Source organism: Delphinapterus leucas, chromosome X (genome assembly GCF_059928025.1).
Source record: "Delphinapterus leucas isolate spDelLeu-1000000601 "Yukka" chromosome X, BTC_Dleu_Yukka2, whole genome shotgun sequence".
In the NCBI taxonomy this organism is placed as follows: domain Eukaryota; kingdom Metazoa; phylum Chordata; class Mammalia; order Artiodactyla; family Monodontidae; genus Delphinapterus; species Delphinapterus leucas.
This window is the reverse complement of record NC_143150.1, coordinates 22897387-22914930: the sequence shown is the minus strand read 5'-3', so window position 1 is coordinate 22914930 and position 17544 is coordinate 22897387. Positions and strand designations below refer to the sequence as shown.

The 17544-nt window shown below is 38.9% G+C and overlaps 1 protein-coding gene across 1 annotated transcript; it reads right to left on the bottom strand.

The window, feature by feature from the left end:
• Nucleotides 1–13548: 13548 nt before the first annotated feature.
• Nucleotides 13549–15032, bottom strand: ACTRT1 (actin related protein T1). The gene is given in 1 exon segment (XM_022561527.2): nucleotides 13549–15032. A coding segment is annotated over 1 exon segment (1116 nt). The 5' UTR covers nucleotides 14886–15032; the 3' UTR covers nucleotides 13549–13769.
• Nucleotides 15033–17544: the final 2512 nt, after the last annotated feature.

The following is a 17544-nucleotide window of genomic DNA, read 5'->3' as shown; positions in this document are numbered from 1 at the left end:
CACCAAAAGACACAGATTGGCTGAATGGATACAAAAACAAGACCCATATATATGCTGTCTACAGCAGACCCACTTCAGACCTACAGACACATACAGACTGAAAGTAAGGGGATGAAAAAAGATATTCGAAGAAAATGGAAACCAAAAAGAAAGCTGGAGTAGCAATTCTCATATCAGACAAAATACACTTTAAAATAAAGACTATTATAAGAGACAAAGAAGGACACTATATAATGATCAAGGGATCGATCCAAGAAGAAGATATAACAATTGTAAATATTTATGCACCCAACATAGGAGCACCTCAATACATAAGGCAAATACTAACAGCCATAAAAGGGGAGATCGACAGTAACACATTCATAGTAGGGGATTTTAACACCCCACTTTCACCAATGGACAGATCATCCAAAATGAAAATAAATAAGGAAACAGAAGCTTTAAATGATACATTCAAAAAGATGGACTTAATTGATATGTATAGGACACTCCATCCAAAAACAACAAAATATATATTTTTCACAAGTGCTCATGGAACATTCTACATGATAGATCATATCTTGGGTCACAAATCAAGCCTTGGTAAATTTAAGAAAATTGAAATTGTATCAAGTATCTTTTCCGACCACAACACTATGAGACTAGATATCAAATATAGGAAAACATCTGTAAAAAATACAAACACATGGAGGCTAAACAATACACTACTTAATCAAGTGAGCACTGAAAAAATCAAAGAGGAAATTAAAAAATACCTAGAAACAAATGACAATGGAGACACGATGACCCAAAACCTATGGGATGCAGCAAAAGCAGTTCTAAGAGGGAAGTTTATAGCAATAGAAGCCCACTTTAAGAAACAGGAAACATCTAGAATAAAAAACCTAACCTTGCACCTAAAGCAATTAGAGAAGAAAGAGCAAAAAACCCCCAAAGTTAGAAGAAGGAAAGAAATCATAAAGATCAGATCAGAAATAAATGAGAAAGAAATGAAGGAAACGACAGCAAAGATCAATAAAACTAAAAGCTGGTTCTTTGAGAAGGTAAACAAAATAGATAAACCATTAGCCAGACTCATCAAGAAAAAAAGGGAGAAGACTCAAATCAATAGAATTAGAAATGAAAAAGGAGAAGTAACAACTGACACTGCAGAAATACAAAAGATCATGAGAGATTACTGCAAGCAACTCTATGCCAATGAAATGGACAACCTGGACGAAATGGACAAATTCTTAGAAATGCACAACCTGCCAAGACTGAATCAGAAAGAAACAGAAAATATGAACAGACCAATGACAGGCACTGATATTGAAACTGTGATTTAAAATCTTCCAACAAACAAAAGCCCAGGACCAGATGACTTCACAGGCGATTTCTATCAAATATTTAGAGAAGAGCTAACACCTATCCTTCTCAAACTCTTCCAAAATATAGCAGAGGGAGGAACACTCCCAAACTCATTCTATGAGGCCACCATCACCTTGATACCAAAACCAGGCAAGGATGTCACAAAGAAAGCTACAGGCCAATATCCCGGAGGAACATAGATGCAAAAATCCTCAACAAAATACTAGCAAACAGAATCCAACAGCACATTAAAAGGATCATACACCATGATCAAGTGGGGTTTATTCCAGGAATTCAAGGATTCTTCAATATATGCAAATCAATCAATGTAATAAAGCACATTAACAAATTGAAGGAGAAAAACCATATGATCATCTCAACAGATGCAGAGAAAGCTTTCGACAAAATTCCACACCCATTTATGATAAAAAAAACCCTGCAGAAAGTAGGCATAGAGGGAACTTTCCTCAACATAATAAAGGCCATATATGACAAAGCCACAGCCAACATCATCGTCAATGGTGAAAAACTGAAACCATTTCCACTAAGATCAGGAACAAGGCAAGGTTGCCCACTCTCACCACTCTTATTCCACATAGTTTTGGAAGTTTTAGCCACAGCAATCAGAGCAGAAAAGGAAATAAAAGCAATCCAAATCAGAAAGGAAGTAAAGCTGTCACTGCAGATGACATGATACTATACATAGAGAATCCTAAAGATGCTACCAGAAAACTACTAGAGCTAATCAGTGCATTTGGTAAAGTTGCAGGATACAAAATTTATGCAAAGAAATCTCTGGCATTCCTATACACTAATGATGAAAAATCTGAAAGAGAAAAAGAGAAATTATGGAAACACTCCCATTTACCACTGCAACAAAAAGAATAAAATATCTAGGAATAATCCTACCTAAGGAGACAAAAAACCTGTATGCAGAAAATTATAAGACAGTGATGAAAGATATTAAAAATGATACAAATAGATGGAGAGATATACCATGTTCTTGGATTGGAAGAATCAACATTGTGAAAATGACTCTACTACCGAAAGCAATCTACAGATTCAATGCAATCACTATCAAACTACCACTGGCATTTTTCACAGAACTACAACAAAAAATTTCACAATTTGTATGGAAACACAAAAGACCTCGAATAGCCAACGCAATCTTGAGAACGAGAAACGGAGCTGGAGGAATCAGGCTCCCTGACTTCAGACTATACTACAAAGCTACAGTAATCAAGACAGTATGGTACTGGCACAAAAACAGAAAGATAGATCAATGGAACAGGATAGAAAGCCCAGAGATAAACCCACGCACATATGGTCAACTTACCTTTGATAAAGGAGGCAGAAATGTACAGTGGAGAAACGACAGCCTCTTCAATAAGTGGTGCTGGGAAAACTGGACAGGTACATGTAAAAGGATGAGATTAGATCACTCCCTAACGCCATACAGAAAAATAAGCTCAAAATGGATTAAAGACCTAAATGTAAGGCCAGAAACTATCAAACTCTTAGAGAAAAACACAGGCAAAACACTCTATGACATAAATCACAGCATGATCCTTTTTGACACACCTCCTAGAGAAATGGAAATAAAAACAAAAATAAACAAATGGGACCTAATGAAACTTCAAATCTTTTGCACAGCAAAGGAAACCATAAACAAGAGCAAAAGACAACCCTCAGAATGGGAGAAAATATTTGCAAATGAAGCAACTTACAAAGGATTAATTTCCAAAATTTACAAGCAGCTCATGTAGCTCAATAACAAAAAAAAAAAAAACCCAATCCAAAAATGGGCAGAAGACCTAAATAGACATTTCTCCAAAGAAGATATACACACTGTCAAGAAACACATGAAAGAATGCTCAACATCATTAATCATTAGAGAAATGCAAATCAAAACTACAATGAGATATCATCTCACAACAGTCAAAATGGCCATCAAAAAATCTAGAAACAATAAATGCTGGAGAGGGTGTGGACAAAAGGGAACACTCTTGCACTGCTGGTGGGAATGTGAATTGGTACAGCCACTATGGAGAACAGTATGGAGGTTCCTTAAAAAACTACAAATAGAACTACCATATGACCCCGCAATCCCACTACTGGGCATATACCCTGAGAAAACCATAATTCAAAAAGAGTCATGTACCAAAATGTTCATTGCAGCTCTATTTACAATAGCCCGGAGATGGAAACAACCTAAGTGCCCATCATCAGATGAATGGATAAAGAAGATGTGGCACATATTAACAATGGAATATTACTCAGCCATATAAAGAAACAAAATTGAGCTATTTGTAATGAGGTGGATAGACCTAGAGTCTGTCATACAGAGTGAAGTAAGTCAGAAAGAGAAAGACAAATACCGTATGCTAACACATATATATGGAATTTAAGGGGAAAAAATGTCATGAAGAACCTAAGGGTAAGACAGGAATAAAGACACAGACCTACTAGAGAGGGGACTTGAGGATATGGGGAGGGGGAAGGGTGAGCTGTGACAAAGCGAGAGAGAGGCATGAACATATATACACTACCAAACGTAAAGTAGATAGCTAGTGGGAAGCAGCTGCATAGCACAGGGAGATCAGATGGGTGCTTTGTAACCGCCTGGAGGGGTGGGATAGGGAAGGTGGGAGGGATGGAGATGAAAGAGGGAAGAGATATGGGAACATATGTATATGTATAACTGATTCACTTTGCTATAAAGCAGAAACTAACACACCATTGTAAAGCAATTATACCCCAATAAAGATGTTTAAAAAAAAAAAGTTGATACAAAAGTAGAAAAAAAAAATGTGACTTCAAAGTGGCAGCTCTATTAGGAGTCCAGACTGTTGACACTTTCTCAAGCACCTCCCACTAAGTACTCTCCCAGTCTGTAAGAGCCAGAGCCTGCCAGTAACAGAACCAATGTTGAGCCACCAGTATGACATCATCCCTTAAGGAGTCCAACAATCCACTTGATTACTAATTATTTTGAGTTCCAGCCACCCGAGAAAATACAACATTTCATGGTGGCTGAGACTGACATGCATTCTGGAAATAGGTTTGCTTTTCTTACCAATAGTGTCTCATCTAGTACTACCATTTGAGGACACAGATATTAAGTGGTAACTAGCATGAGATTCTGTACAATATAACCATAGACCAAGGAAACCTTACAGAAAAGGAGATGTGACGGTGAGTACATACCCTTGTGATACACTAGTCATATTGGGTTGGCCAAAACGTTCGTTCGCTTTTTTCTGTAAGATGCCTTTAGTAGCACTTAGCTGTCTTTAACTTCTTTTGAGACAATTTTGTTAGATTATATTGTGACAGCTGTTATATCAGCATGCATTTAAAAAAATTATCAAAATTGATGGATTTTTGTACAGCCATTTTAATATTGAAGATGGAAGAAAAAAAGCAATATTTTGGCACGTTATGCTTTATTATTTCAAAAAAGGTAAAACCACAACTGAAACGCAAAAAAAAGATTTGTGCAATGTATGAAGGAGTTGCTGTGATTGATCAAATGTGTCAAAAGTGGTTTGTGAAGGTTCATGCTGGAGATTTCTCGCTGGACTATGCTGCACGGATGGGTAGACCAGTTGGAGTTGGTAGTGATCAAATCGAGACATTGACTGAGAACAATCAACATTATACGATGTGGGAGCTGGCCGACATACTCAAAATACCCAAATCAAGCGTTGAAAATCATGTGCACCAGCTTGGTTATGTTAATTGCTTTGATATTTGGGTTCCACATAAGTTAAGCGAAAAAAACCTTCTTGACTGTATTTCTGCGTGTGATTCTCTGCCAAAACGTAATGAAAAAGTTTCATTTTTAAAACAAATTGTGGGAAGTTCCCTGGTGGCGCAGTGGTTAAGAATCCACCTGCCAATTCAGGGGACACAGGTTCGAGCCCTGGTCCAGGAATATCCCACAGCCACAGAGCAACTAAGCCCGTGCGCCACAACTACTGAGCCCATGCACCACAACTACAGAAGCTTGCGCGCCTAGACCCCATGCTTCACAAAAAGAGAAGCCACCACAGTGAGAAGCCTGCACACCACAACGAAGAGTAGCTCCCGCTCACCACAAGAGAAAGCCCACGCTCAGCAATTAAGACCCAATGCAGCCAAAAAATAAATAAAAAAAAATTGTGATGGGTGATGAAAAGTCGATACTGTAGAATAATGTGGAATAGAAGAGATCATGGGGCAAGCGAAATGAACCACCACCAACCACACTGAAGGCCGGTCTTCATCCAAAGAAGGTGATGTTGTGTATATGGTGGGATTGGAAGGGAGTTCTCTATTATGAGCTCCTTCGGAAAACCAAACGATTAATTCCAACAAGTCCTACTCCCAATTAGACCAACTGAAAGCAGCACTCGATGAAAAGCATCCAGAATTAGTCAACAGAAAATGCATAATCTTCCATCAGGATAAAGCAAGACCACGTTTCTTTGATGACCAGGCAAAAACTGTTACAGCTTAGCTGGGAAGTTCTGATTCATCTGCCGTATTCACCAGACATTGCACCTTCGGATTTCCACTGATTTCAGTCTTTACAAAATTCTCTTAATGGAAAAAATTTCAATTCCCTGGACGACTGTAAAAGGAACCTCGAACAGTTCTCTGCTCAAAAAGATAAAAAGGTTTGGGAAGATGGAATTATGAAGTTGCCTGAAAAATGGAAGAAGGTAGTGGAACAAAAGGGTGAATACGTTGTTCAATAAAGTTCTTGGCGAAAATGAAAAATGTTGTCTTTTATTTTTACCTGAAAACCTAAGGCACATTTTGGCGAACCCAATATTACATACCATACCATGTAGAAGCAACCACCTTAATGGAGCATCAGAAAAACCTCTAGATGGCACAAATGAATTGCTGGTATGAAGATAATATCTAGTTAGGACAGGGCACTATCCTTTAGTCATCTTAATCCAATGGCCATTTTATAGGGCTATATTACTAAGAGCTAGACCACTTAGTCCAGGGACCAAGGAGTGAAAGTAGGAGTGACCCCACTCATAAATATTCCCAGTAACTCACTTGGGGAATTTGAGCTTTCTGCAACATATATACCTTATTGTGTCTAGAGATCTTGGTCCCCAGAATGGGGACACTTACACTAGGGTACAAATTAAGAAGGACATTAAACTTAAATCTATGGCTTCTACAAGGTCACTTTGGAGTTCTAGTGCCAGATGGGCAAATACGAAAGTTATTATGCTGGCAAGGGTAAACGGCCTTGATCATTATGAGTAGGTAGGGCTGCTGCTACAAAAATATTTAACACTCAGGTCTTTTTGTAAACTCACATACCATGTTTTTTTCTCTAAATGAGCAAGAAACAGCAACTATGACCTGATAAGTACTGAGAGTCTGAGTCAAATCACCAAGCAAGTAAGGTAGACCAACAGAAATGCTAGCAAGAAGGGAAGGGAAAAACTAAATTGGGGGTGGAGGAGAGAGATGATGAACATCAATTATGGCCCTGCAACCAACTGAAGTGCTGAGTGCTATAGTTTGTACTATGAGTCCTCTTTTTGAAAATTTTCCTGGAAATGACCAACCTATACATCCTGGAGATGTGCCTGGATGGAGTAAAGTTATTTTGAGAAATAAATGGTTCTGAGTGGTACATGGAGTGAAACGTAGTGGATGCAATTGGTACCCATAGAATTTCCCTTTATTGGGTAATGTGTCCCTCCCCCATCCTCTGTGAGCATCGGTTGATAACAACTCATATTTCCTACAAACAAGAAATGGGGTACACGGAAATTATTTGTACCAGAGACAGCCCCACAGGGTCCTGCTCGGTTTCACTAGTACCTATGGTACAATGCTAAATTAAATTGGACATATCAGGAATCCTTGATTTTTTCATGTTTTAACATAAATATTTTAATGTTTCACACGTTCGCAACATGTTTGATGTAGGCTTGTGGATAATATTAACAACTTTTTGGTAATACCTCTTTGGTTTTAGGTAATTTTTATCATGAATGAAGTTTATTACACTCAAATGCTCTAATGTTGCCATCTATTGAAATGTAGTGAATTACATCCGTATGTTTACAAATGGTATAACAAACTTGCATTTCAGGAGTAAACCAAAACTGAACTTGAAAAATTCACCTTTTCATACACTGAAGAATTTGGTATGTTCATATTTTGCTAATGAAATTTGCATCTATGTTTATGAGTGTGATATGAATTTTTCTTTAATATATGGCCTATGAATGGTTATTATTTAAAAGTTATATTGTATTCATATAATGGGTTAGCATTTGTTCTTTATTCAATACTATTAAATAATTTGCATAAAAAATGAAAATTTGAAATTGTGAATAAATGATAGAAAATAACCTAGACAAATATCTACACACAATACTTTATGTCATAATTTTAAAATAATTTTGTAATTTTTACACTAGGTAGGAATTTCTATTTTTATGATATAGTTTAGATAAATTTATATTTGTGGGATTAAGTGTAAAGTTATTTGTAATATTGAAACTGAGCAGGACCCTGTGGGGCCCTTCTGGGCACAAAAGCCTTTCTGTGTCCCTTATTTTTCATTTGTAGGGAATAGGCTTCCTTCATCCTCCTTGAACTTCCCTGAGTTCCAAAGTGCAGATTCAAGCTGTTGCTAGTCAGGGAAGGGAGGGAATGCAGAAACCAACGAGAAGCAGTGAAGAGAAATTAGGGCATATTTACAATAGCCAGGACATGGAAGCAACCTAAGTGTCCATCGACAGATGAATGGATAAAGAAGATGTGGCACATATATACAATGGAATACTACTTGCCATAAAAAGAAATGAAATTGAGTTACTTGTAGTGAGGCGGATAGACCTAGAATCTGTCATACAGAGTGAAGTAAGTAAGAAAAACAAATACCGTACGCTAACAGATATATAAGGAATCTAAAAAAAAAATAGTTCCGAAGAACCTAGGGGGAAGACAGGAATAAAGATGCAGATGTAGAGAATGGACTTAAGGACATGGGGAGGGGGAAGGGTAAGCTGGGACGAAGTGAGAGAGTGGCATGGACATATATACACTACCAAATGTAAAATAGATAGCTAGTGGGAAGCAGCCGCATAGCACAGGGAGATCAGCCTGGTGCTTTGTGACTAACTAGAGGAGTGGGATAGAGAGAGTGGGAGGGAGATGCAAGAGGGAGGGGATATGGGGATATAAGTATACATATAGCTGATTCACTCTTTTATACAGCAGAAACTAACACAACTTTGTAAAGCAATTACACTCCAATAAAGATGTTAAAAAATAAATTAAAAAAAGAGAGAGAGACAATAGTGCAGGCTTGGGGCAAGGTCCTGGTTCCTCCTCAAGGGATATACATAACACTATCTTTGAGTTTTTCTGCAGGAACTAAGGCCCCCACCCAGATGAAGGATGGTAACTTCATGCTGAGCACAAGATTCCTGGAACATCACCCTGTTACCTCACCATCAAACAATCAAAGGTCAAACCCCCTGCAGTCTTCACCCCAAATGTTGCCTCATCAGCATTTACAAATAATTTTTATTCTTCATAATTTTAAACTTGTTTATTGTTAATTTCAATTAATAATTCCATAGGGATGTCTATTTATCTTGACCTTATAAAGAATCAAGTCCTTGTTCATTCTCTTTATTTTATCCTTGTTTTATATCTCAATAGTTTCTGATTTCCTATTTTTTTAATTTACTGTTCTAAATTTTTGGGTTTATTCTACTTGCTTTTGAAACCGAGCAGGAACCTGTGGGGTTCTCCTGGGCATAAAAGGCTTTCTGTGTCCCCTGTTTCTTGTTTGTAGGAAATGGTTTCTTTCAGCCTCCTTGACCTTCCCTGAGTTCCAAAGGGCAGATTCAAACAGTTGTTAATCAGGGAAGGGAGGAAATGCAGAAACAATGGAGGAACAGTCAAAAAACAATAGTGCAGCCTTGGGGAAGGGTCCTGGTTCTTCCTCAAGAAATATAAATAACAATATTTTTGAGCTCTTCTACACAACTAAGGCCCCCACCCAGGTGGAGGATGGCAACTTCAGGCTAAGCACAAGATTCCTGGAGCACCACCCTGCTACCTCCCCACCAACCAATCAGACAAAAGTCACACACCCTGCAGCCGTCACCCAAATTCTGCCTATAAAAACTTTTCCCCCAAAACCATCAAGGAGTTCAGGGTTTTTGACCACGAGCCACCCATTCTCCTTGTTTGGCCCTGCAATAAACCTTTCTCTGCTCCAAATTCTGACGTTTCAGTTTATTTGGCTTCACCACGCATCCGTTTATTTGGCCTCACTAGTTGTGGCGCACTGGTGCACGGTCACTTAATCCCAAATGACCTTAGTTTGGCAACACTTTTTCTAACTTCAAAACTGGATATTTAGCTCTCTGATATTCAACTTTCTTTTTTACTTATGTAAGCATTTAACATTTCTTAGTAATTCCAGCATTAGCAGCATTCCATCTCTTAATATCTAATATTTTATCATTCACCTTATAATTTCCTTATAATTTTATTACAGTTTCTTCTTTTATTACAATATTTTCTTTGACACATTGGTATTTTAGAAATGCCTTTTAATATTTCCAGTTGCAGTTGTTATTTATGTTTTTGGTTATATTTTTACAGATTTATAGAAGGAGTTCCTTCAGTTTCTATATCTATATATATATTCTAAATTTAATTAATATTTCTTTCTGAGAAATACAAGTATATTCAGAATTTTAGCTGCAACCTGTTTCTATGATTTATGTCCTTTTGTACTACAGAATTTTCATTTTTTATTATGTTGATATTGATACTATGAATTTGTACAGTCAGTATTTTTAAATTTACCTCTGAGTTCACCATTATTTAATGTTCATTATTTCTTAGTACACCATATGTATCTTTTTCTGTGATTATTTATTTATTTATTTTTATATTTTATTTTTGGCTGTGTTGGGCCTTCGTTGCTGCCCATGGGCTTTCTCTAGTTGTGGTGAGTGGGGGCTGCTCTTCGTTGTGGTGTGTGAGCTTCTCATTGTGGTGGCTTCTCTTGTTTTGGAGCACAGGCTCTAGGCACGTGGGATTCAGTAGTTGTGGCACGTGGGCTCAGTAGTTGTGGCTTGCAGGCTCTAGAGTGCAGGCTCAGTAGTTGTGGTGCACAGCTTAGTTGCTCTGTGGCATGTGGGATCTTCCCAGACCAGGGCTCAAACCCGTGTCCCCTGCATTGGCAGGCAGATTCTTTTTTTTAAACTAATTATTTTTGGCTGTGTTGGGTCTTCATTGTTGCACGTGGGCTTTTTCTAGTTGCAGCGAGTGGGGGCTACTCTTCATTGTGGTGCATGTGCTTCTCATTGCAGTGGCTTCTCTTGTTGCAGGGCATGGGCTCGTGGCACATGGGCTCAGTAGTTGTGGCTCACGGGCTCTGGAGCGCAGGCTCAGTAGTTGTGGTGCACGGGCTTAGTTGCTCCACAGCATGTGGGATCTTCCCGGACCAGGGCTTGAACCCATGTCCTCTCCATTGGCAGGCTGATTCTTAACCACTGTGCCACCAGGGAAGTCCTGGCATGCAGACTCTTAGCCACTGAGCCACCAGGGAAGTCCCATTGGGATTATTTTTATATGCCCTCAAATAATCATATAAAATTTCCTTTAGTGATGGACTATGGAGAGTAAACACATTCAGTCATTTTCAGAAAGTATTTTTACCATCTTTCTTGGAATGGTTTTCCTGGGTATATAATTCTAGTTTGACAGTATATTTTCCTAGCTCTTTGAAGGTATAATTCTACTGTCTTCTGGTTCAATTGTGGTTTTGCTAAGTTATCTGTAAGCGGAAGTATGATATTCAACCAGATATCTCAAATAAATATAAAAATAAAATACCTGATTTATAGTGATTTTTATTGAATATTAGATAATTTTCATTTTCATGGCTGTGTTGTAAAACAAGCTATCAATATGACACCCTGAATATGTAGTTGGAAAGATATATGGAAAATATAATTCCTTGGTTTTTTTTAGACAAATGGCTTCATTTCATTCAGAATGACTTTTTTTAAGTATAGTTCTTTCTTTCTGATTTGCTCCCACTCCCACTCTTCTTTCCACCAGCACTACATTTTATTCCATTCTTCTCCACCAACCTGTGTAACCCAGAAACTGATTCCCTCTAAAACCAAGTTCCTCTGCAGAGTTCCTGATTAACCTCTCTACCCAAGACGTTATTCCCTTACTTGTCCGTACCTGCCCTGCTCAAGATAGAGGAGTATTAAGGAAAAGGGGGGATTGAAACAAATCAGGACCCTGTGTGCCCTCCCAGGTACAAATCCTTTCTGTGTCCCCCCCACTTCTATTGTTTGTAGGGAAAAGGCTTTAGCCTCTTAGACCTTCCCTGAGTTTCAAAGGGCAGATTCAAGCAGTTGATAATTAGGGAAGGGAGGGAATGGGGAAACAAAGGAGGAGCAGTCAGGAAACAATAGTGTAGCCTTGGGGCAGGGTCCTGGTTCCTCCTCAAAGGATATGCATAGCAGTATCTTTGAGTTCTTCTGTAAGAACTAAGGCCCGCAGCCAGGTGGAGGATAACAACTTTGGCTGAGCACAAGATTCCTGGAACATCACCCTGCTACCTCACCACCAATCAATCAGAAGAAAGTCAAACACCCTCAAGCGCTTACACTAAATTCTGCCTATAAAAACTTCTCCCCAGAAGCCATCAGGGAGTTCGGCTTTTGTGAGCACGAGCCACCAGTTCTCCTGGCTCGGCCCTGAAATAAACCTTTCTCTGCTCCAAACTCTGATGTTTCAGTTTGCTTGGCCTCACTGCCTCAGGCACATGAACTGGTGTTCCACAACAACCCCCATGGTATGTAACCTTCTGTACTTTTTTCCAAGTGCTTATAATCATGTAAAAAAGCATATTCATTTATATATGTACATACAAATGTGCATAGACACATATATATGGGAAAGTGCCACTGTTTTGTTTACCATAAAAATAGATTGTACTACAAAGACTTCTCTAAATTTTCCATTTCTGTCTTGATAATATTTTGGGAAAATAAAACTAGGCTAATGAAGAAAAAATGTATGCATAATTTATTCAACAATTTCTTCATTGATGATGATTACATATTTTCAGTCTTTTTCCCCTAACAAAATGAGGCTATAAATATCCTTGAAAGTCAAACAAAACAAACAAAAAACATAATAAGAATGACCCAGCAATTCCACTCCTGGGTATATATCTGAAAAAACCAAAACACTAATCCGAAAAGATACATGCACTCCAATGTTCATAGCAGCATTATTTACAATTGCTAAGATACGGAAGCAAACTAAGTGTCCATCAACAGATGAATGGATAAAGAAGATGTGGTATATATATACAGTGAGATACTACTCAGCCATAAAAAAGAACAAAATTTTTCCATTTGCAGCAAACTAGTGAATATAACAAAAGAGAAGCAGATTAACAGATATAGAGAACTAGTGGTTTACCAGTGGGGAGAGGGAATGAGGAAGGGGCAAGGTAGGGGTAAGGAAACAAGAGGTACAAACTATTAGGTGTAGAATAAACTACAAGGATATTTTGTACAATGTGAAGAATCTAGCCAATATTTTATAATAACTATAAATGGAGTATAAACTTTAAAAATTGTGAATCACTATATTGTACATCTGTAACATATAATACTGCAAAGCAACGATACTTCAGTTAAAAAAATAGAGATGTTGATTCTTAATACTCCAACTGGGAATAGGGGCCCTCAGCTTAGAGATCCTTAAGTAAATAGCAATTTCTCTCCTCATCTCTCTCCACGTCTCTCCTCTTTGACAAGGAAGGACAACAGCTCTATCTTATTTAGCTGCCTATCACTAGAGAGCCCTATTGTGCTAATTAAGAACCAGTTGACTGAAAGGGTCAGTTGAGCCCTAAGAGCTGGGTAGCATTCCTTCTTCAACTTAATTCTCCTCCCTCCCCACATTTTCCCTGGTAATTCTGTCTCTCCTTCACACTATATCTATCAAAAATATCTAAGACACTTGATTAAAATGAAGATTCTAGGGACCTACTGAATCAAGCTTCTAGGCATGAGGCTCAAGTACCTGTTTTTACCACAAACCCTGCAAGTGGACACAGCTGTAACACATAACCCAAGGATTTATCAGGAGAAAACAACTGAATAGGTCCCTGAGACAGGAAGGGTGGACTAGAATCACTTAAAAAGATTCACTACCTGGATGAAAAATTACTCTGATGCTACCAAAAATGAACTGAAACCCAAAATGCCATATCACTTTTACTGAATACATGCTGAAGCCCAAAGGAAAATGTCACTTTCCACCAGTGCTCCTATGATCTGACAATTCAAGCTGTCCCCTGTGCTCTGAATCCTTTAAAAGCATCTTCTCTAGAAAACATATGTCCCAAGCTCCATGAAATCCTCAGAAGTTATCCACATCTGCCTGAAACTGCTCAGAGAGGTCACAATGGGTGCACCTATCCATTCAGAGAAACATCCATCAGGAGAAGCAGTGATCTTGATGGGAGTTCCTCTGAAGGCCAGCTGTTCCAGTTCTTTCATAAATCTTTTCTCAAGCCCAGGGAAGAGAGTGGTGCCCCCAGACAGCACAATTTCTTCAAAAAGATTTTTCTGGATGTTGGTGTCACACTTCATAATGCTGCTGGAGACCATTTTTGATAGTCCTGGGTTGTGGACACCCAGCCAGTCAGGTGCAAAAAGAATCTCAGGTACCTGGTACAGCTGATCCCCAAGGTGGATGACATTTCCATCTGGTAGTTTGTATTTTCTCAGAACCTCCTCTGGCTTATGAAGTTTGTTCTCTGCCTCTAAGGCCACATAGCACAGCGTCTCTTTTATGTCATCCACTAAGGCCTTGCTGAGTATGCAAGGGTAATTACACCCACTAGCCAGGAGGAGTCGGGTGAGGTGCTCTGTGATGTCTCTCTCTGCCACATAGAGTTTGGTGATGGCATGAGGAAGGGAGTAACCCTCAAAAATGGGGACAGTGCAAGTGAGCCCATTACCACTGTCCACCACTAAGCCCGTGACAGAGGCAGAGGTATACAGTGCTACAACCACGCGGTTGGACAGGTAGAAGACAGGCACACTGAAGGTCTCAAACATCACTTCTGCTGTCTTCTCTCGAGTCTCCCTTGGCTTCAAGGAGGGCTCAGTCATGAGCACAGGTTGTCGACAGGGTTTTACTCCCAGCTCCCACTCAAAAAGATACTTCCAGAGTTTTTACATGTCATTCCATCTTGTTACCCGTCCATGTTCAATGGGATAGTGCAAATGCAAGGCTCCATACTTGAACAGGGCCTTTCCCCCCACAGTGGAATTTTTCTGATTGGCTTCTGGTAAAGCCATGTTGAATTTAGGATGCCCCATGACAGAACTGATGACATGACGGGGCCCAGTCTCTCCAGACATGCCTACTTTGCAGAGTCCTGATCCATTGGCAAAAATTACAGCTGGAGTATCTAATGCATATGGGTTAAACATGTCTGCAGCATGCTCTTCTGACCTTCGCCAAAATAAAGAAAGAACATGGCCACTTTGTGAGATAATAGGTACCTCTGGAAGTTTATCAGCCACAGGATTCCAAAGTTCTTAGGTTGTCACTGAAGCAGAGCTAACAGGCTGTCCCCTAACCCCATCCTCAACCCATGAATACTGTCCCTTTTCAAGCAGCACAGGGCCTGCTGAGGCAATTTCAGTGATGACTGCTCACTATGTAATAAAGTAGCCGAGGCAACAATTGTTCTCAGAGAGCATCAGAGGATGTTTAAGGGGTGGGGTCTCTGAGCCACCAGTACTCCTAGCTTGGTGATACTTGAAACAGAGGAAGGCAAACCATACCTCTGAACAGCTTTTGATAAGTCTGTGAACATGAAGCAAAGGCCTAGGCTTAGAATCTAATGAAGCGGCCCAGCTGTGAGGTTGTCCCAGAAAGCTGACTTCTATACTCAGCTGAGCTGCTGTTTGTGGGATGACAATTATACCCTTTCCTTTGCTAAGGGAAGGAACTAATCACCAGACACAGGTTCAGATTGGAGTAAAGATGCCAACAATCCACTTCCAGAGGTGGTCAGAACACCCTTTCTTTTATTCCCCCTTATATTTGTTTTGTTTTAAAACAGATTTATTAAGATAAATTTCATATACAATATATTCACCCATTTATGTAGTACATTTCCATGAATTTCAATATATTCAACTATGTACAAACATTACAAAAGTCAAGTTTAGAACATTTTCTTTACTTCAAAAAGAAACCCTGCACCTTTTAGCTATCACCCTCTTTGGGCCATCCTCATGAGCCCTAAACTCCACTAATAATATTTTTGTTGTCTCTAAAGACTTATCTCTTCTGCATTTTTCACTTAAATAGAATTATATATGTGACCTTTCATGTCTGGCTTCATTCATTTAGCATACTTTATTCAAAGTTCTTCCATTTGAATATAATTTTTTTAACCTATTCTACACCATAACATTTTTCACAGTATTTATAATCCTTATTTATTTCTGTAAGGTTGGTAGTAGTATCCCCTTTACTTTTTTGAACTTTTAAGAGAACTGTTTTTTGGTTTCATTGATTTCTCTATTGTTTTTCTATTCTCTATTTCAATAATTCCTGCATTTTTTATCACTTTATTCCTTTTTTAAAAATTTGATTTTATTTATTTATTTTTGGCTGTGTTGGCTCTTTGTTGCTGTGCACGGGCTTTCTCTAGTTGTGGTAAGTGGGGGCTACTTTCGTTGTGGTGCACGGGCTTCTTGCTGCAGAGGCTTCTCTTGTTGTGGAGCATGGGCTCTAGGCATGCGGGTAGTAGTTGTGGCACGTGAGCTCAGTAGTTGTGGCTCACAGGCTCTAGAGCACAGGCTCAGTGGTTGTGGCTCATGGGCTTAGTTGCTCTGAGGCATGTGGGATCTTCCAGGACCAGGGCTTGAATCCGTCTCCCCTGTATTGGCAGGAGGATTCTTAACCACTGTGCCACCAGAGAAGCCCCCCTTTTATTCCTTTTGCTTGCTTCAGTTTGCTTTTCTTTTTCCAGTGTGTTAAGTTTGAAGGTTAGACTATAGATGTAAAATTTTTCTTCTTTTTTAAAATACAGACTGAGATGATTCATTTTATTTGTCAACTTGGCTAAGCTATTGTGCCCAGTTGTTTGGTCAAACACTAGTCTAGACGTTACCATGAAAGTATTGTGTTTATGGAATTAACATTTAAAATCAGTTGGCTTAAATAACAGAGATTAACATCCATAAGGTGTGTGAGCCCCATCCAACCAAATGAAGGCCTTCAAAGCAAAACTGAAGTTTCTGGGAGAAGCAGGAATTCTGCCTCCATACTGTAACATAGAAAACCTGCCTGAATTTCTAGCGTGCTGGTCAGCCGTATAAATTTCAAACTCAAGACTGTAACATTATTATGCTTAATGTGTCACCTTGACTTGGCTAAGAGATGCCCAGATATCTTGTAGAACATTATTTCTGAGTGTGTCCATAAGGGTGTTTCTAGTAGAGATTAGCATTTGAATTGGTAGATTGAGTAAAGAAGTTCAGCCTCACCAATGCAAATGGGAATTATTCAAACTGTTGAAGGCCCTGAACAGAACCAAAAGACAGAGGAAGGACAAATTTGCTCTTGGTGTCTCCGGGATACCCATCTGTGGACATCGGACATGGGTACTCCTGGGTCATGGGTCTTCAGACTTGGACCAGGACTTTTACCATTGATTCCCCTGGTTCTCAGGTATTCAGGTTTGTACTGGAACTATATCACCAGCTTTCCTGGGCCTCCAGGTTACAGCTAGCAGTTGATGGGACTTCTCAGTATACAAAACGGCATGAGTAAATATCTTTTTATCTATCATCTATTCTATTCTATTAGCTTTGTTTTTCTGGAAAACCCTGACGAACACAAACATCAACTCTTTTTTTTTTTTTTTTTTTTAGCTTTTTTGAGGTATACTTAATATACATTTGTTCTGGTGATCAGTGATCATTGATCTTTGATATTACTATTATAATTGTTTTGGGGCACCACAAATCGTGTCCTTATAAGAAGGCAAAATTAGTAAATGTATATGTTTTGACTGCTCTGTTGACCAGCTGTTCACTGATCTCTTTCCTGGAGCCTCCGTATTCTCTGCAA